General features: G+C 34.5%; 1 protein-coding gene across 21 annotated transcripts in view; it reads left to right on the forward strand.

Annotated features, from left to right (window-relative positions):
* The window catches only part of DLG1 (discs large MAGUK scaffold protein 1), a 253340-nt gene extending 231308 nt beyond the window's left edge, over positions 1–22032 (forward strand). For 12 of the 21 annotated variants that reach the window (XM_032869311.1, XM_032869310.1, XM_032869312.1 and 9 more), the window contains 6 exons: positions 746–796; positions 1601–1702; positions 2176–2348; positions 8911–9020; positions 19944–20035; positions 20924–22032. In XM_032869311.1, the coding sequence (XP_032725202.1) occupies positions 746–796; positions 1601–1702; positions 2176–2348; positions 8911–9020; positions 19944–20035; positions 20924–21030 (635 nt within the window). In that variant the 3' untranslated portion in view covers positions 21031–22032. The remainder of the gene's footprint in view (positions 1–745; positions 797–1600; positions 1703–2175; positions 2349–8910; positions 9021–19943; positions 20036–20923) is intronic. The other 9 variants (XM_032869313.1, XM_032869323.1, XM_032869318.1 and 6 more) reach the window with 1 other exon arrangement.

A 22032-nucleotide genomic window follows, 5' to 3' on the forward strand; every position in this document is an offset into this window, starting at 1 on the left:
AGGGAAGGATTTCATTTTATCCAAAGCCTTTTTTTTTTTTTGAAGCTCTAATTGGCTTTATTAAGCAATTTATGAATTGTGCAACTTCCCATTCCAGCAAGTAGAAGGGAGCACCCTTATCTAAAGCTTTTTAAATTCATTTTAATGTAATTTTTTAATTGAATAAATGAATTATTAGAACAGTTAGTGAATTTTTTTCATCAGTGAAATAGTGACAATAGTTTTACCTTTACATTAAAAATTTTTATTATAAAATAGTTGTAATTAAAAAATGTATATATATCCTGTTAAATATTATATCTGGTGGGACCAAAACATAAGCATGTTCTTAATAACAGTAAATTACATGAATACTCACATATGTAGAATTTTTCAATCAAGTATTAATCTTTAAGAGATTTAACAATTCTTAGCTTCTAAACAAAAAATTAGTATCGCATGCATGACATCACAAATGAAGATTTTAAATAGATCTAATGACAATTTAAAACACAGGATATCATAAAGGTAGTTATTAAATAACACATTTATATCTTGTTTCTACATTTATCAGACTTATCTTTATGACTTCATAATTTGCTATTTTTTTTAACTTCATCTTGCCATAAGTTATTTGTAAAGTCCCTTTTTCTACAATCTTTGCTATTTTCTGAGGAAAGTCCTAGCAATTTATATGTTATGTTTGAAGAATTAAATTAGCATTAGTTATCTTAATAGATTTTCTCATCTGTATTTTAACTAATAGGTGGTCAAGAGGAATATGTCTTATCTTATGAGCCAGTGAATCAACAAGAAGGTTTGTGAAGCCTTTTGATGTTTTTTAATCTTCTAAAAAATATATACTTCTTAGTTTAGAAAACAGATCTAACTTATTTTGATAATTTGCTTTATTACAAATTTGGTAATTTACAAAATAATGTTTTATTAGAATTTTGCTATACATTTTTTCTCTTAAGAATATATATAGAAATTTGCCATATGCATTTTATGAAACATGGTTTAGTTCACAGTATGTTGAAATCTAGTCATTTTATATTAATTGTTTTATAATGCTATTTTTTTTTCCTAAGCAGCTTTTTCTTGTGCTCATGATAATGTCACTGTACTTCACTGACCCTTTTTCAAAATTTTGGAAACATCTTTGATCTCTCTGTTTTTCATCTCCCTTGTCCAGTCAGTTTTTAGGCTCTATTTATCCTTCTCTCCTATCTTCCTTATTTATAACCTTCTTTTTATCCCTCCTACCATGTTAGTTCTGGTTCTTACTGTCAATCTCCCTTCTTCTAGCATGATCCGTTACAATCCAGTGTAAGGTGTAATTCACTTCTATTAGATCGTCTTTCTAAATCACAACTGTGATTTTATCACCTCTTCTACCCAGTTTCTTTTTTGCCCTTCTTTGATCTGCTTCCTAACAATTTCTACTTCAAAAAGGATCAGTAAAACACTAAACTGTATTTTCTCATTTGTAATGAGGTGATATTAGCAATGTATAGAATTATATTTTTTATAATTTTTAAGGATACTTTGTTCTCTACTCTGAAGAACACTGATGTTTGTTGAGTGTTTATACCTTTTAACATGCAGTTTATCTTTATAGTTAATTATACTCGACCAGTGATCATATTGGGACCTATGAAAGACAGGATAAATGATGACTTGATCTCAGAATTTCCTGACAAATTTGGATCATGTGTTCCTCGTGAGTAACCACATAAAAATTCTTAATTATTGTTCTTAACATTTTGTCACCATGTGTGGTAAAAGTACACATTACCATTTTTTAGTGGTTTATACTGTGTTATCACTTATTCTTCCATATTACTGTCCTTTTTAAAATTTCAATTAACTGCTGTTGTGTTGAACTTTACGAGATAATCATTGAAGCAGAAAATGGATTTGTTTGGCACCTGAGTGGCTCAGTTGGTTAAGCGACTGCCTTCGGCTCAGGTCATGATCCTGGAGTCCCAGGATTGAGTCCCACATTGGGCTCCCTGCTCAGCAGGGATTGTGCTTCTCCCTCAGCCTTTCCCCGTTTTGTGCTCTCTCTCTCTCTCTCTTATTCTCTTCCTCTCAAATAAATAAATAAAATCTTTAAAAAAAGAAAAAGAAAGAAAGAAAATGGATTTGTTGTGTTTAATACTAAACACTTCCTCAAGTTATTTTTTATTAAAGATACAACTAGACCAAAACGAGACTACGAGGTAGATGGAAGAGATTATCATTTTGTGACTTCAAGAGAGCAGATGGAAAAAGATATTCAAGAACATAAATTTATTGAAGCTGGCCAGTATAACAACCATCTGTATGGAACAAGTGTTCAGTCTGTGCGGGAAGTAGCAGAAAAGGTAAGCACCACGGGTACCTGGCTCAGGTGTCTGGCTGACTCATTCGATAAAGCATACGACTCCTGATCTTGGGGTTGTAAGTTCGAACCCTGTGGTAGGTGTAGAAGTTACTTAAAAATAGAAACTTTTAAAAAAAAAAAAAAGGAAGGCACCAAAGTGATCCTAGAATATAGTTTCTAATCAGATGTGCCTTTGACAATATAAAAGAATGATGTAATAGAAACTTTTAATTCATATTTTTTAAAAAATACAGGACAGATGTTGTAGAATTGATCATTTTAAATAATGTTATAAATTTATTCAACTGAATATTTAATTGTGGTGGCCTAGAAAAATGCATACAAAGTAAAGTAGATCAGGGTACTTAGATGATTCAGTTGGTTAAGCATCCAACTCTTGATTTCCACTCAGGTTATGATCTGAGGATTGTGAAATCAAACCTCACATCAGGCTCCACGGTGGGCATGGAGCCTGCTTAACATTCTCTCTCCCTCTCCCTCTGGCCTTACCCCAGAAAAAAATAGGTAAGATCAACAAAGAAAATGAGAACAGAAATGGTAAAATGAATCTAAGGGAGGTTATTTTAAGGTGCTATACATTTGCCAGACATAGACCTTGTATTTAGCAATAACTTTCCAACATCTAGCATAATTAAAAAGCAGTGTTCATCAATAAAATTAAATAAATTAAGTAAAATTAGGGGCGCCTGGGTGGCATAAGAAGAAATAGATCATTTGACTAGTCCTGTATCTACTAAAGAGATTGATTCACATTGACATTTTAATACCACACACAAAAAAGTCTCCAGACACAGATGGCTTTAGTAATAAATTTTACCAAACATTTAAGGAAGAACTAAAACCCATTTTCTACCATAAAATTTAAAGAGAATGAATACTTCCGAGTTCATTCTGAGTCCAACATTACCTAAGTTTCAGAACTTCAAAACACATTATAAAAAAAACTATAGACCTCCCATGAACACAGATGCAGAAATTCTAAAAAAAAAAATTAAGCAAAATGAATCTTAACAATATATGAAAAAAGATAATATGCCATGACCAAGTAGGGTTTATGCAATAAGTGCAAGGTAAATTTAAACATTAGAAAATCAGTTAGCATAACTCACCATCTTAAACTAAAAAAGGAAAATCATACAATCATCTCCATAGTTCAAGAAAAGCATTCAGCAAAATTCAATACCCAAACCACTTGTTTTCAGAATTACAGTAGACGTCCTAGCCAGTTCCGTAAGTTCAAAGGAAGTAAGAACAGTTTTTCAGATTGGAAAGGAAGAAGTAAAATTGTGTTCATTTGCAGATATGATTATGTAAAAAATCTGATAGACTCTACCCAAAAAACTACTAGAATTCATAAGTTTAGCAAGAATGAAGGATACAGTATAATTTATTATACAAAAGACAACTGTATTCCTATGTACTTAAACCAGTGATAATTTGAAATTTTGAAAAACATTATTTACATAACATTATTTACATTACTTACATAATGTAAATGTTTACATTTATATTCAATTACATTTACATTTCTATTAAAATGATCAATTCTGTAATACCTATATTTTTCAAAAATATGAATTTATTAAATAATGTAAGTTATATTATTTACATAAAAATATTAAATACTTAAGAGATAAAGCTAACAAAAGATTTACAGATCAGTACACTAAGAACCACAAAGCATTGCTGAGAGAATTAAAGCCATAAATAAATGGAGAAATATATCATATTCATGGTTTTCTAAGCCTTAATATTATTTAGATGTCAGTTGAACTTTCAGACTTAGTACAACCCCGATAGAAAATGGCATGCTAATTCTCAAGCTTTTATAGGAAATGTGAAAATCTAGAATAGCCAAAACAACTTGGAAAAAAATCAAAGATATTAAGGACTTACAGACCTTGTTTTTGAGACTTAGAAAAATACAGTAATCAAGATTCTATGGTACTGGCATGAAGACAAACAAGTAGATCATCAGGACATACTAGAGAATCCTTAAATGGACTTACATATATATATGGACAACTGTTCAAAACTGGACAAAAGTTCAAAGGCAGTTCAGTGGAGAAAGGAATAGTCTTAAGGAGCCTGGGTGGCTCAGTTAAGTGTCTGCCTTTGGCTCAGGTCATGATCTCAGGATCCTGGGATTGAGCCCTGCATCAGGCTCCCTGCTTAGCAGGGAAGCCTGTTTCCCCTTCTCCCTCTGTTGCTCTCTCTGCTTGTGCTCTCTCATACTCTCTGTCAAATAAATAGAATCTTTAAAAAAAGGGAGGGGAGATAGTCTTTTCAACGATGGTGCTAGAACAATTAAGTAGCCATGCCTCACATAATATACAAAAATTAACTAAAAATAGATCATAAATGTAAAGCCTAAAACTACAAACTGTAGAAGAAAACAGAAAAATCTTCATGACTTTGGGTTTGGCAAAAATTTTTTCAATGGTATACTGAAAGCACAGTCCATAAAAGAAAAAATGATGACAAATTGGATTTCATTGAAATTATTAAAACTCTGCTCTTGAAAAAAACTCTTAAGAGAATAAAAAAGGCCATATACTAGGAGAAGATATTTTCAAATTATATATCTCATGAAAAACTTGTATTCAGAATATATAAAGAAGTCTTGTAATATAATAATAAAGACATCCCGATTTAAAAATGGGCAAAGTATTTAAAAAGACATCTCTCTAAAGAAGATGGCCAGTAAACACATAAAAAGATATTCAGCATAATCAGTCATTAGGAAAATGAAAATTGAAACCATAATGAGTTCCTATTACACACCCGTTAGAATGACTAAATTATTCTAACTGACCATAACTAAGTTTTGACAGAGATATGGAGCAAATGGAACTCTCATACTCCACTAGGTGAAAATATAACATTTTATATACAACCACTTTGAAAAACAGTTTGAGGATGCCTGGGTGGCTCGGTCAGTTACTTTTCCAAATCTTCATTTTGGCAGGGGTCATGATCTCAGAGTTGTGAGACTGAGCCCTGCATCAGACTTACACTGGGTGTGGTGGACTCTGCTTAATATTCTGTTTCCTCTCCCCTACCTGTCCCACCCCTCGTGTGCCAGCATTCCCTGAATGAATTAATGAGATTTAAGAAGAACAGTTGCCTAGCATATGATCCATTTCTGGACATTTACCCAAGAAAAAAGAAAGCGTATGTCCATACAAAGTTATCTATAATCACAGGAGACCAGTGGTTGCTTGGGAAAGGACTAGAGGGAGAAGTTTCAAAGAGGCATGAGGAAACTTTTGAGGGTGACTAATACGTTTATTATCTTGATTTTTATGATGATTTCAGGGTGTATACACATGTCAAAACAAATGGTATATTTTAGGGGTGCCTGGATGGCTCATTCGGTTAAGCATATGCCTTCAGCTCATGATCTGGGGCTCCCTGCTCAGTGGGAAGTCTGCTTCTCCCTCTGCCCCTCACCCCCATGCTTGTGCTCTCTGTCTCCCAAATAAATAAATAAAATATTTTTTAACAATTTTTTAATTGTGTACTTTAAACACCTGCAGTTTATTGTATGTCAGTTACACCTTAAGCTGTTTAAAATAAAAACTGACAATCCATCTTTGCTGAACTACTTAAATGTTTTGTCAACTCACATATATTTTTTACACTAATAATTCATAAAATGTTTTTTAAAGAATTTAAGGTAGAAAATAGAAGATCTAGAAAAGGTTAACACAATAGACAAACCATGAGCTAATCTAATTTTTTTAAATTTTTTTAAAAATATTTTATTTATTTGAAAGATCACAAGTAGGCAGAGCAGCAGGCAGAGAGAGAGGGGGAAGCAGGCTCCCTGCCAAGCAGAAAGCTGGACGCAGGGCTTAATCCCAGGACCCTGAGATCATGACCTGAGCAGAAGGCAGAGGCTTAACCCACTGAGCCATCCAGGCACCCCAAACCTAATTTTTTTTAAAAAGGAAAAATAATAAATAATAGAAACAGAAATGTCAAGGAGACATACCATACCATACCAATCATAAAAGACTATTTGTATATGTCTATATAAACAAATTTTAAAACATGTTTGTGATGGATAATTTTTTAGAAAAATGTTGTTTACCAAAATTGACCTATTAGAAAGGGAAAGATTTCTTTAGAAGAAATAGAGCAAATTATCAAGGAACTACCCGACAAAGAACACCAGACTCAGATGGCTTCTCAGGGGAGTTCTACCAAATATCAAAGGTTAGATTGTTCTAAAGCCCTATAATCTGCTCAGGGGCATTTTTTTTTTTTTTTGATATCTAAGTGTGCTGGAGACAAGAAAAATCATAGACCAATATCACAAATATTAATGCAAAAATGTTAAATATTTTTAGTAAACAGAATCCAATACCACATTGCAAAAGTAATACACTGTGACCAAATGGGACTAAAGGAATTTAAGGTGAGTTCAAAGTTAGAAAATTAATTAATATAATCTTCTACAAATCTAAAGAAAAAAATAATATATCCATAGATGCCTAAAAAGCTTTTGGTAGAGTACCTTTCCTCGGGGGGGGGGGGGGGGCGGAGGGACTAAAAAATCCAGAGATTGGTGTAACATTTTAAAAAGGAAAAAGAAGGGGCACCTGAGTGGCTCAGTGGGTTGAGCCTCTGCCTTCTGCTCAGGTCACAATCTCAGGGTCCTGGAATCAAGCCCTGCATCATACTCTCCGCTCAGCAGGGAGTCTGCTTCCCCCTCTCTCTGCCTACTTGTGATGTCTGTCTGTCAAATAAATAAAATATTTTTTAAAAAATAAATAAAAAGGAAAGACAAGAGAGAGAGATGAAAATGGTTGAATGGATAGATAGATATTCTTAATTTAAAATCCTTAATAGGGGAAATATGAGGCAAAATACAAGGCAGTTCCATTATTGAGGAACAAAGCAAGGATGTCCATTATCTCTACTGCTATTCAACATCGTACTCAAGTTATTCATTGTACTTGAGGCATTAGTGCTGTTAAGACAAGAGAAACCAATTACATGCATAAAAATTGAGGGGGAAAAGTAAAACTATCTCTATTCTCAGATAATAGTATACCTGGGGAATCATATAAAATCTATCACAATATTGATAAAATTTATTTTGTAAGATAAATTATAAATTCATTATAAAACTAAAGACTATTATAAAATGAAAGATACTTTTCAAAACTAGCAGTATATAAAATTAAGATGTATTGCTCATGGGCACCTGGGTGGCTCAATCATTTGGGTATCCGCTCCTCTTCATTTCAGCTCAGGTCATAATCTCAGGATCATGAGATCAAGCCTTGCTTTGGACTCCGTGCATAGCAGGGACTCTGCTTGAGATTCTCTCACCCTCTTCCCTTCCACCCCCTACTGCCCACTCTTGTTCTCTCTGTAAAATAACAAATAAAATCTATAAATAAATATTCCTACTAAATTGAAATTGTTCATTGAAGTATACTTAAGCCCTTGGATTACAATATGTATTATGAGGGGTGCCTAGGTGGCTCAGTTGATTAAACATCCCACTCTTGATTTTGTCTCAGGTCACGATCTCAGGGTCCTGGGGATTGATCCCTGTATCAGGCTCTGCACTAAGTGAGGAGTCTGCTTGAAGATTCTCTCTTGTTCTCTAAAATAAACAAATCTTTCTTTAAAAATGCATTATGAGGCAGTACCTGATTTAAAATATAATAAAATCTATTTAATAAGTTATGATTACTGCCCTATTTAACATAGGAACACTTTTCATAAATATAAAAATCCAAATGGCCTTTGTAAGTGAATTTAAGCATGTCAGAAAAATGTCCAAATCCAGAAGTGGGCTTCCTAATTGCCAGTTTGTGATAAAGCTTTTGCTGGTCCCCAATAAAATGAGAAATAGATTAGTGGTAATAAGGTTTTATAAGTTTAAATTTATTCAGTTTTAAAGATTATCCTTCATTTTAGGCTTTTTATCTTCTTGTTGATTGTGTATTCTTTAAAGAAATGATAGTTATGAGGGTTCCTGGATGGCTCAGTCATTAAGCGTCTTCCTTAGGCTCAGTTCCATGATCCCAGGGTCCTGGCATCAAGCCCTGCATTAGGCTCCCTGCTCAGTGGGAAGCCTGCTTCTCTCCCACCCACTCCCCCTGCTTGTATTCCCTCTCTCCCTGTGTCTCTGTGTCAAATAAATAAATAAAATCTTTAAGAAAAAAAATGATAGTTATGGTAAAATGGTAGCTTAGGGTGGTTGTTTTTCTTGGCAAAATAAATTTAGGAGCCCCATATTGGTTGCCATTTTGAGACTGGTCTATGAAAGCTAGGAGTAAGGGAACTATATTTTCATTCCTTTCTAAATGTAATATTTGAAAATGGAAATTAATTATTCATAGTCATTATTCATTGTCTTCATTTCCCCTCTGAAATTTGCTAACAAAAATGACAAGTTTGCTTAAAGTGAACAGGAGCCAAATGTATCATAATCCAGATTTTGTACCTGTAAGAAATGTACCTTTGATATAATTGAAAATACTTGCTTCACTTGTTTTTCTTCATTTCCTCTATTTTAGGGCAAACACTGTATCCTCGATGTGTCTGGAAATGCCATAAAGAGATTACAGATTGCACAACTTTACCCAATCTCCATTTTTATTAAACCCAAATCCATGGAAAATATCATGTAAGTATAAATGCCTAAAGCACAAACCTCTAAGTACAAATCCAGTCTCTGTCACGTACTAGATTGGATCGTTTACTTACCTTTGCTGCATCTCAGTTCCCTTATCTGTAAAATGGAGAGAATAATCGTATACTCTCTTCAAATGGTTATTGTGAGGATTGAATAAGCATTCTGTGATATTAGCAATCAGCAGCAACAGCATTAATATACTAAAGTGTATACGGTAACATGTATTAGAATTTTAAGCCTAAGTAGTCACATATGGCTATTAATTACTGAATGGTCTAGCTCTGTGTAACCACTAAAAGAATAAAATAATGTGTAACTACTTACTAATAGAGGGCAAAAATTGAATTTAAATAAAAACTAAAGTGATAAAGAGCAAATAGAAACAGAACAGATGGGACAAAATGGATACAGTTAGTAAGATGATTTAAATGAACCCAAATATTTCATTAACTAAATGCTAGACTAAATGGTCTGATTAAAAAACAAGGATTGTCAGAATAGTTGAAGAAAAAATAAACTACATGTTGCTTTTGTAGGAGGGGAAAAAATTCTATTCTCTCTACTAGGTTTTCACTTGGACCTCTGTAACAAAAGACCTATTAACATACAAATTTATATTTTTTTTAAGATTTTATTTATTTGACAGAGATCACAAGTAGATGGAGAGGCAGGCAGAGAGAGAGAGAGAAAGGGAAGCAGGCTCCCCGCTGAGCAGAGAGCCCGATGCGGGACTCGATCCCAGGACCCTGAGATCATGACCTGAGCCGAAGGCAGTAGCTTAACCCACTGAGCCACCCAGGCGCCCACAAATTTATTTTTAATTCAGGTTTCATGTGACATGGGAGCATTCATAAGGAAATGAAGACCCAAAAAAAACAGTTAAATTTGAGCATTTTTATACTAGGTTTGGTGACAAATGGACAGTTCTGAGAAAATGTAATAGTACCAAAGAATATAAGAGTAGCAAACTAGGGAAACTTAGCAAGGCCTCTTTGTTCAAATTCTTCTCAGTGTCCCGCCATCTTTGGAGATAAGGATGTTTGTTTCCTCCAGGTATAGAAATGCCACCTCTCACATGAGGATCTTTGACCTGCCTCAGGGAAGGTCAGAGTCCTTCATATACCTGCCATTTTTCAAAATTTTCCTTCAGCTTAGAATATTCAGTATGCCAGAGTGCCATATTTTGGAATAGTGTGTTATGTGTGTTATGTCTTATGACATATGAAAGCAACTATATGTTGCTTTCATAAGACACACCTTAAACTTAAATATTAGGCCAGGGAAAAGCTGAAAGTGAGAGTCTAGAAAAAAAGGTATGTCGTACAAACACTAACTAAAAGTAAGTTTGTTTGTATTTGTTATCAAAGCATATCTAAAGGCAGGAAATTATTGCTAGACATAAAAATGAGCATTTCATAAAAATGAAAGAAAGGTTCAGTCCATTGGGAAGGTATATTTATACATTTGTACTTAATACAGTCTCAAAATATGTAAAGCATAAATTGATAATTATACAGGAAAAGAATAATTCCAAAATCACAGTGGGAGAACTTAACAGATCAGTCAGGAAGTAATAGAATAAGAAAACAAACATATTAGTATGGATATAGAACACAAAGTAAAAACTTTACCTAACTAATATATGTAAAAAACACTGCAGGGGCACCTGGGTGGCTCAGTGGGTTAAAGCCTCTGCCTTCAGCTCAGGTCATGGTCTCGGGGTCCTGGGATCGAGCCCCGCATCAGGTTCTCTCTGCTCAGCAGGGAGCCTGCTTCCCCCTCTCTCTGCCTGCCTCTCTACTTGTGATCTCTCACTGTCAAATAAGTAAATAAAATCTTTAAAAAAAAAAAAAAAAACCACTGCATTCAACATCTGCAATATGTAAATACACATTCATTTCAAATGTACATAGAACAATTACCAAAACTAATTATATGCTAAGCCACAAATTTCAGTGATTGAAAACAAATATTCTCTGACCATGGTGAAATTAAAATAGAAATCAATAATTAAAATAGATAACTAGAGGGATGCCTGGATGGCTCAGTCTTTGGGCGTCTGCCTTAGGCTCAGGTCGTGGTCCCGGGGTCCTGGGATGGAGCCCAACATTGGGCTCCCTGCTCGGTTGGGGACCTGCTTCTCCCTCTCCCACTCCCCCTGCTTGTATTCCCTTTCTCGCTATCTCTCTCTGTCAAATAAATAAAATCTTAAAAAAAAAAAAATAGATCTCTAGAAAATTCCCACATATTTGGAAATTAAGCATTTTACTTCTGGATGGGTCAAAGAAAAAAATCATAGCATAAGTTAATAAATGTTTTGAACTAAATGACAATGAAATTGTCAAGTAAATGAATTTGAAATATGGTAGCCTTGGTGATGGAAAATCCACAGCCCTAAATATTAGGAAAGAATGTAGGAAGTCAAATATTAGCAGTCTAAGGTCTTGAGAAATTAGAAAAAGACCAGTCAATGAAACTCAAAGAAAGTAGAAATACAGTCAAAGAGAACAAACATAGTAGACAAGATCAACAAAATCAAAAATATTTTCTTTAAAAATACTGCATACCATTAGTGAGAAAGATCAAGAAAATAAAGGCATAAATAGTATCAGGAATGAAAATGGGATATCACTGCACATCAGATAGGCCTTAAAAAGATTAACACAAGCAACCCAATAGAAAAATGAGCAAAGGACTTAGCTCACGAAGGAGATATCCAGATAGTGAATAAACGTATGAGATGGTACTCAATTGGACATGGAAACACAAATTAAAACTGTAACATCGGGGCTCCTAGCTGGCTCAGTCGGTAGAGCATGTGACACTTGATCTCAGGGTCATGAGTTCAAGCCCCACTTTGGACATGGAGCCTACTTAAAAAACAAAAGAAACGCAAAAAAACCTAATGTCATATACTGCCACCGCCACACCAAAAATAGCTAAAATGAAAACAGTTGTTAGCAAGGACATGGAACAACTGAAACTCATAGCACTGATGGGAGTATAAATTTGGTACATCCACACTGGTAAATGGTTTACAGTATCTCCTAAAACTGGACATACACATAACTTAAAGATCCAGAAATCTCATTTCTAAATATGTGCTCAACTGAAATGTTTACGTATGTTCACCAAAGACAGGTACTATATTGCTGACAGAAGTACTGTTCAGAATAACCAAAAACACTATCCAAATATAAATCAGTGAATACATAAATTATGACCTACTTACACAATGAAATATTCTACAATATTGAGAATTAGCAATCTCCAACTACACACAAAAGTATGGAAGAATCTCACAAACATAATGTGAGTAAAAAAAAAATCCATACTTAAAAGTATATGTAGTCTAGGATCCCTTTAAAAATACTCTATGATTTCAGTGTAATCATGGCTCACAGAAGTCAAATGGAGGTTACTCTTCAAAGGTAGGTAGGTGACTGGAATGAGATTCTGGGGTAATGATATAATGTTCTAGATCTTGGTCTAGGTACTAGATGGTACACAAGTAAGTTTAAGTTGGTTAAAATTCATCAGTTGTATATTTATGATATTCCTCTTCTATCTTTGAAAGTTATACTTAAAAAATCTTTCTGAAAAGTCTTAAGAAACAGAAAAGGAAAAAACGAAATAGAAAATCTAATGCCATTCCTATTAAAAAACTTAACTCTTATGAAAAACCTTCCCAGAAATAAAACACTAGGCCAAGAGGACTTACTGAATTCTACCAAAAGCTAAATAATATAAATCTTAACACAAATTCTTCAACTGATTTTATGGACATTAATTTAATACCAAAACCTGACTAAGACCTCATAGAAAATGAAAATGATAAGACAATCTTAACACAAATATAGATGAAAAAATCCTTGCCAAAATACAATTAAATTGAGTTCAACAATTAATTTTTTTAAATAAGACAAAATAACCAAGTTGGGATTATTCAAGAATGCAAGGTTAGTTAAACATTTAAAAATTTGTCAGTGGTAGAGCTAGAGAGAAGATGGAGTAAGAAGCACCAGGAATCCATTTCCCCACCTAGACACAAATGGACTTAACAGAATTTGTCAGAAGTAACTACTTGGGAACTCAGGAGTCTATTGAAGGCTTGAAGAGGAAGGTTTCTTGAAGGGGAAGGCTTCTAGGGGAAGGTTAATTTTGGTTAATTTCAGCTTTTAGGCTGATAGCAGCTACTATTTCCCGACCTTCAGCCCATAGCAGGCAGCCATGCATGCCTTTCTTGAGCAGCTTGTGGGGGCCAAGGTGGGCAGAAAGGTTTGGTTCTCCAAATTTCAGACAACTGTGCTCTAATAGCTGATTGCTTCTTTTGGTTGTGGAGGTGCAAACACAAAGGCAGGTGTCCATTGTCATTATTGCAAGTCCCTACCCCTAGAAAAAGTGTCCATTGTCATTGTTGCAAGTCTCTACCCCTAGAAAAAGAACAACAGTCTACACCCAGAACTAACAATAGGAAGGAAACAATAAAGATTAGAGCAAAGATCAACAAAAGACAAAATAGAAAGTGATAGAGAAAGTGAATGAAACCAAAAGTTGATTCCTGGAATAAAAAAGACAGACCTTTAACTAGATGGACTAAGAAAAAAGATTTAAATTATTAAAATCTGAAATGAAAGTGGGGGCATTAGTAAGGAATCTATAGAAATAAAAAGGATTATAAGAGTACTATGACCAGTTGTGCACCAAAAAATTGTGTAACAGATGAACAAGCTCCTAGAAACACAAACCTACCAAGATTAAATCAAAAAGAAATAGAAAATGTAGAGAAACCTATAATGGCTAAGGAGCTTGAATCAGTAATCAAAACCTCCTAACAAAGAAAAGCCCTGGAGCTGGTGGTTTCACCAATGGATTTTATCAAGCATTTAAAAAATTAATGCCAGTCCTTTTCAAACTTTAAAAAAAAAAAATGAACAGAAGGAAACACTTCCTAATTAATTTTATGAGGCAACCATTACCACGATACAAAGACCATACAAAGACACTGCAAGAAAACTACAGGCCAATATCTCTTATGAACATTGATAACAAAAATCCTCAACAGAATTCTAGCAAACAGAACTCACCAACATATTAAGAGGATTACACACCATGACCAGGTAATTTTATCCTTGGAATACAAGGATGATTTGACATATTTTCATGGTCAATCATGTCAATATGTCAAATCATAATATGCCATATCAACAAAATGAAGGAAAAAAATCATCTCAGTGCAGAAAAACATTTGACAGGGGCACCTGAATGGCTCAGTCTGGTAGAACATGTGACTCTTGATCTCAGGGTCATGAGTGTGAGCCCCACATTGGGCATAGAGATTACCTTTTTAAAAAGGGTACTTGTGGGGGTGCCTGGGTGGCTCAGTGGGTTAAGCTGCTGCCTTCGGCTCAGGTCATGATCTCGGGGTCCTGGGATCGAGTCCCGCATCGGGCTCTCTGCTCAGCAGGGAGCCTGCTTCTCTCTCTCTCTGCCTGCCTCTCTGTCTACTTGTGATCTCTCTCTGTCAAATAAATAAATAAAATCTTTAAAAAAATAAAAATAAAAATAAAAAGGGTACTTGAGGCTAAAATTTAACAAGTCAGGAAATGACAGATGTCAGCGAGGATATGGAAAAAGGGGAATCCTCCTACACTGTTGGTGGAAATGCAAGCTGCTGCAGCCACTCTGGAAAACAGCATGGAGGTTCCTCAAAGAGTTGAAAATAGAGCTACCCTATGACCCAGCAATCACACTACTGGGTATTTACCCTAAAGACACAAATGTAGTGATCCAAAGGGGCATGTGCACCTGAATGTTTATAGCAGCAGTGTCCAATAGCCAAACTATGGAAAGAACCTAGATGTCCATCAACAGATGAATGGATAAAGAAGATGTGGTATACACACAAACACACACACACACACACACACACACACACACACACACAATGGAATACTATGTACCCATCAAAAGAAATCTTGCCATTTGCAAAATGTGGGTGGAACTAGAGGGTATTATGCTGAGCAAAATAAGTCAATCAGAGAAAGACAATTATCATATGATCTCTCTAATATGAAGAATTTGAGAGGCAGGATGGGGGTTGGGGGGTAGGGAAGGAAAAAATGAAACAAGATGGGATCAGGAGGGAGACAAACCGTAAGAGACTCTTAATCTCACAAAACAAACTGAGGGTTGCTGGGGGGTGGGGGGTTAGGGAGAGGGTGGCTGGGTTATGACATTGGGGAGGGTATGTGCTATGGTGAGTGCTGTGAAATGTGTAAGCCTGATGATTCACAGACCTGTACCCCTGGGGCAAATAATACATTATATGTTAATAAAGATAATTTTTTTAAAGGCATTTGACAGCACCCTCTCATGATTAAAAACACTTAGTGAAATAGGAATAGAAGGAAGCTACTTAAATGTGATAAAGCCATGTATGAAAAACACACAGCAAACATACTCAGTGGTGAAAGACTGAAAGCTGTTTCTCTAAGATCAGGAATAAGGCAAGGATACCTGCTTTTACCATTTCTATTCAATACAGTTATTAGAAATACTAGCTAAAGGAATTAGGCAAGAAAATAAAAGGCATCCAAACTGGAAGGGAAGAAATAAAATTTGTTTGCAGACCATATGATCTTACCTATAGAAAACCCTAAGGACTGTACATTAAAAACTCTTAGAAGTAATAAATAAATTCAGCAAAGTAGCAGCATATAGAGTCAACATAAAAAATTAGTTGCATTTCTATACACAGACAATGAACAATCTGAAAAGGAATTCCATTTACAGTAGCATCAAAGAGAATAAAATGCTTAAGAATTATTTTAACCAGAGAGATGAAAGATTTGTAAAACTATAAAGTTTATAAAGCATGGCTGAAAGAAAGAAGATAAAAATAGATGGAAACACTTCTCATGTTCATGGATTTAGGAGACTTAATGTTGTTAAAATGTCAGTACTACCCAACATGATCTACAAATACAATGCGATGTTTGTCAAAATTCCAATGACATTTTTTGCAGAAATAGAAAAACCCATACTAAAACTCACATGGAATCTCAAGGGACCCTTAAATAGCCAAAACAATATTTTTTTTAAGATTTTTTATTTATTTATTTGACAGATACAAAGAGCACAAGTAGGCAGAGCAGGAGGGAGAGGGAGAAGCAGGCTCTCTGCTGAGCAGGGAGCCCCATGGGGGCTCCATCCCAGGACTCTGGGATCATGACCTGAGCCAAAGGCAGCTGTTTAACCAACTGAGCCACCCAGGTGCCCCCAAAATAATATTTTAAAAGAAAAAAACCTGGAAGACTCAGAGTTCCTAATTTTATAATTCACTACAATGGTACAGTAACCAAAACTAGTATTGGCATAAAGACAAATATGACCAGTGGAATACAAAACTATAATGAGATATCACCTCACACCTGTCATAATGGCTAAAACCAAAAAACAAACAAACAACCAGTGTTGCCAATGATGTGGTGAAAAAAGGAACTCTCGTGCACTATTGGCAGGAATGCAAATTGGTACAGCCATTGTGGAAAACAGTTTGGAGGTTCCTCAAAAAAATTTAAATTAGAACTATCCTATGATTCAGGAATTACCACTTCTGGGTATTTATCCAAAAATACAAAAACACTAACTCAGGGATGCCTGGGTGGCTCAGTTGGTTAAGAATATGCCTTTGGGGGCGCCTGGGTGGCTCAGTGGGTTAAGCCGCTGCCTTCCGCTCAGGTCATGATCTCAGGGTCCTGGGATCGAGTCCCGCATCGGGCTCTCTGCTCAGCAGGGAGCCTGCTTCCCTCCCTCTCTCTCTCTGCCTGCCTCTCTGTCTACTTGTGATCTCTCTCTGTCAAATCAATAAATAAAATCTTTAAAAAATAAAAAATTTTTAAAAAAGAGAATATGCCTTTGGCATGATCCCAGGGTCCTGGGATCGAGTCCTCCTTTGGGCTCCTTGCTCAGTGGGGAGGCTGCTTCCCCCCTCTTCCTGCAGCGCCCACTGCTTGTGATCTATCTCTCTCTGTCAAATCTTAAAAAAAAAAAAAAAAAAAACCACTAACTCAAAGGTATACATGCACCCCTATATTTATTGCAGCACTATTTACCATAGCCAAACCATGGAAACAGCCCAAGTGTCCACTGATAGATGAATGGATAAAGAGGTGGTATGTATATACAATGGAATGTATATACAATTAAGCAATAACAAAGAATAAAGTCTTATCATTTGCTACAACATGGATGGAGCTGGAAGATATGCTGAGCAAGATAAATCAGTCAAAGAAAGACAAGATCATATGATCTCACTCATGTGGAATTTGAGAAACAAACAAGTAAAGGAAAAAAAACAAGAAACAGACTTAACCAAAGAGAACAAACTTATGGTTATCAGAGGGGAGGTGGGTGGTGGGATGGAGGAAATAGGGGATGGGGATTAAACAGTACACTTATCATGATGAAAAAAATTTAAAAAGACCAATGGAGTAGAATAGAGAGGTCAGAAGTAAACTGTTACATATGTGATTTTTTTTTTTTTTTAACAAGGATACAAAACCATTCAGTGAGGGAAAGTGCAGTCTTCTCAACAAATGGTGCTGGGAAAATTGGGTATCTACATGTAAAAGAATTAAGTTGGACCCTTACTTAACACCATATACAGAAATTAACTCAAAATGGATCAAGGACCTAAATGTAAGATAATAAAACTCTTAAAAGAAAACACAGGACATGGAACACTGGGTGTTATACATAAACAATGAATCTTGGAAACACTACATCAAAAACTAGTGATGTATTGTATGGTGACTAACGTAACACAAAATAAATTTTTTTAGAAAGGGACAAAAGCTTTACAACATTGGATTTGGCATTGGTTTATTGGATATAACACCAAAGGCAGAGGTAACAACAACAAAGATTAGTTTCCATAAATATTTTTTTTAATATTTTATTTATTTGAGAGATAGAGCACAAGGAGGGCAGAGGAAGAGGGAGAAGCAGACTCCCAGCTGAGTAGGCAGCCCAACATGGGACACAATCCCAGCACTCAGGGATCATGACCAGAGCCAAAGGCAGTCAGTGGAGCCTGTGACTTTTGATCTCAGGGTTGTGAATTCAAGCCCCATGTTGGGTGTAGAGATTACTTAAAATCTTTAAAAAAATAATAAAGTTTTATATATAAAAAGACACAGTCTACAGAGTAAAAGGGCAATCCACAGAATAGGAAAAATATTTGCAAATCATTTATCTAATAAAGGATTAATATCCAGAATATTTAGAGAACAAAAAAAAAAAGACAATTCAAAAATGAGGAAAGGACTTGAATGGACCCTTTTTCCGAAGAAGATACAGCCACAGCCAATAAGCACATGAAAAGATTCATAGAGTTAATATATGATCCAGCAATTCTATTTCTATGGGCTGCTTTTTTGAAGAGATACTTGTATGTTCATGTTGATGGTAGCATTATTCCCAATAACTAAAATGTGGAAGAAATCAAAGTGTCCATCAGTGAATGCTGATAAGCAAAATATGGTACATATATACAAAGGAAGGAAATTCTGCAGCATGTTCATGGATGATGGTTGCAGGCATTATGCTCAGTGGAATTAGTCACAAAAAGACAAATACTGTATGATTCCACCTTTATGAGGTACTCAGTGGTCAGAATCATTTTTAAATAGGAATAGAATTTTGGTTTTATAAAACAAACAATTGTAGGGTTGGATGGTGGTAATGGTTGCACAACGATATGAAGATACTAATGCTAGCAAACTGTACACTTAAAAATGGTTAAAATGGTAACTTCTATGTTATGTATATTTTTTCATTATTTTTAATGAATCTTTTAAAATCCATGTAAATGTGCCACATTAAGAGATTTTAGGAGTAAAAGCATAGGATCATTTTAATAAATGCAGGAAAAACATTTAATAAAATAAACATTCATTCATGACAAAAAAAATTTTTTTCAGACTATGAATAGAAGGGAACTTCCTTTATCTGATAAAAGGTCACTTACAGAATATCAAAGCAAATGTCATACTTAATGAAAAAATATCGGAAGCATTCCCTTTAAGTTGGGAACGAACTCTCATATACCAATCATCCAGCTGCAGCAATAATTATCAGCTGTGACCAATCTTGTCTCATCTATCTCCCTACCCCCTACCCATCCACACCAGATTATTTTGACACAAACCCCAGACATTATATGATTTCATCCATATATTTCAGTATATATTTGAAAGATAAGAATTATGTTATTAGAAAACATCTCTCATGTCACACTTAAAATGATTTTTTATATCATCAGATAGTTCTAATTTTCCTGATTGTCTCATCAGTTTTGCTTATGTTTTTTTTTTTTTCAATTTATTTGCCTGAATCAAGTTCCAAATAAGATCTGTTTGTGACAGTTGATTGTTAATTCTTTTAATGTATAGATTCTCCCTCCATATCTTTTTTTTTTTTCCAGTTTATTTGTTAAAGAAACCACGTCATTCTTCTGCAGAGTTCTCCCCAGACTATATTTTGCTGATTGCCTTCTCATGGTGTTGTTTCATATGTTCATGTATTATCTTTGTTATCCATAAATTGGTAGATAGATCTCTAAGCTCTATCTTAATATGAAATTTTCATCAAAGTGAAAAACATGAAATTAATGCTTAGTTTTTTTGGGTGCCTTGAGCCAATGCAAAAATTTGTTGAAACCCTCTGTCAATCCAAGCATAAAGCTTAATATAACTAAAGTGACTGAATCTAATTTTTAATGACGTTCATACTCTCAACAGAGCTCAGCTTTTCATGGTTTTATGCTTTATGTGTATCTTCTCCTTTGTCATCTTTTTTCAAAAAGGATTATAATGTACTAATTGCTAATTTCTAAATTTATTTGCATAGGGAAATGAATAAGCGTCTAACAGAAGAACAAGCCAGAAAGACATTTGAAAGAGCCATGAAACTGGAACAAGAATTTACTGAACATTTCACAGGTTGGCATCATGTGTTTCTGTGCCCTGACAGAATTTTGATTTGGAGCCATATAAACTGACCCATTGAACTTTGAACTATGCCCACATCTACCAGTAATTAATTACATGGCTAATACTATATATTAATACCATGTAATTAATACTGTGGTTTTCAGAATAATTCATCTAACCTAGGCAGTGGTGATGAGGAATCTTAAAAGTTAGTGTTTCTTAAGTGGTTCATTAGGACATATTAGACTGGAGAAAAATAGACTCAGACTTGATTTCTTCTGTGAAAATGACTTTTCTGATCTTATGCTTTATAAATTTTGATCCATTTTAGAATATTATTTGTTTTTTTAAAAAAATGAGTGGGTAGCAATTCCCAAATAATCTCTCATTCATTTTGTCCTTTAAATTATTCTTCACACTAAGTACGTCAAATGCCATGGTGGTGTAACCCATGTGCTTTTTTTCTTCTTTTTTTTTTTAAATAATTTCAGACTTACAGAACATTCACAAGAGTAATACCAGCAATTCTCATACACTTTTCATCCATATTTTCTAAATGTTAACATTTTACCACATTTCATTTTTTTCTGAAACATTGAAGAGTAAGTTGCAAGCAGATGCCCTTTTGCCTCTTAAATACTTAGGTGTATATCTACCAAATATGCAAAAGCAAAAATCACCAAATCTCACCTTTTGATCAATATTTAAAATTAAAATTCTTATATTTTTCAAGTAGGAAAATTACTGAAATGAGTGCCTATTACTAAGCAAACAATACGTAAATGGCCTTTTGCTGGATGAGTAACTAATTCTAAGATTTCACTTCTGTTTCACCAATAATTGTTACCGTAAAGATAGACAATTAATGGAGTTTCTAATTTTGTTTAATTATTACAGCTATTGTACAGGGAGATACGCTGGAAGACATTTATAACCAAGTGAAGCAGATCATAGAGGAACAGTCTGGTCCGTACATCTGGGTTCCAGCAAAAGAAAAGTTATGAGGACTGATGTTTCTCTGTTTCTCTTTTCCACGATCTTATTTTCTCTGACACTGCTTTGCCCTTTCCTTTTGGAGTCTGTCTACAATACTCCTTCCACATTGAATCATATCCCACTCATCATTGTCTGCAGTTGTACTTAGTTTTGACATGTAGGGTCTCCTTCAAGTTGTAGCATCTGTATTATTTTATATCACTATTGGTTTGTGGCCATTTTTCAGAACTGAAGATGGAATGGCCTGACCAGCTATTAAGGATTTGGGGAGACTGGGAAATTGTGGTAAAATTCCTTAATGTTTAAGGGAAAGTAACTTTAAGAGATTTTCAGAAAAGCTTTATGTACATTCTTTTCAAATTTCAGTATAAATGAAAGAAAAGTGGTGTTAATCAGTGATTTAGTAAACTTTGAGCAACAGTGCACGCTTAACTTTAATAGCATGGTTTGGCCAATATATTAACTTTCAAGTCCTTATCTCAATTGACTTGTGTTATCCAAACAAATATTTCATTATAGACAAATAAGAAAAATACGTTTTTTAATTTCAAAATTAATGTCTGCATTAACTTTCCTAATTTCACAAAGGGATATTCATTTTTCAGAAGAGTTCTTCATGTTTCATTGTTTGAGGGGTTTTTTTCTCAATACATTTGCTAGGAATAACGGTGTTATAAATGTTTTTAATCTACTTCTACAGCACTATTTATAGTGTCTTACAAAAGTTGTTCATACATAATGATCATCACATTTTCTGAATTGAGGCCGTTTAGGTGCTAGGGGAGCTCACCTTTTACCCATAAGGTTGAGGAAATTTCATAGACATAAACACAGACAGAACAGACATAACAGTGATGATGTAGTAATCATTATGGCAATGGAAAAGGAGTCCAATTCATAGTCTAAAACTTTAAATGTATTCTTAGGGATCAGATTTTAATGAATATTTTACCCACAGTAACTGCCTATTTTGTTATAATAAAATATATATATATATATATAAATATATA

The sequence above is a fragment of the Lontra canadensis genome, unplaced genomic scaffold (genome assembly GCF_010015895.1).
Source record: "Lontra canadensis isolate GAN:19392208 unplaced genomic scaffold, GSC_riverotter_1.0 scaffold38, whole genome shotgun sequence".
Classification (NCBI taxonomy): Eukaryota; Metazoa; Chordata; class Mammalia; order Carnivora; family Mustelidae; genus Lontra; species Lontra canadensis.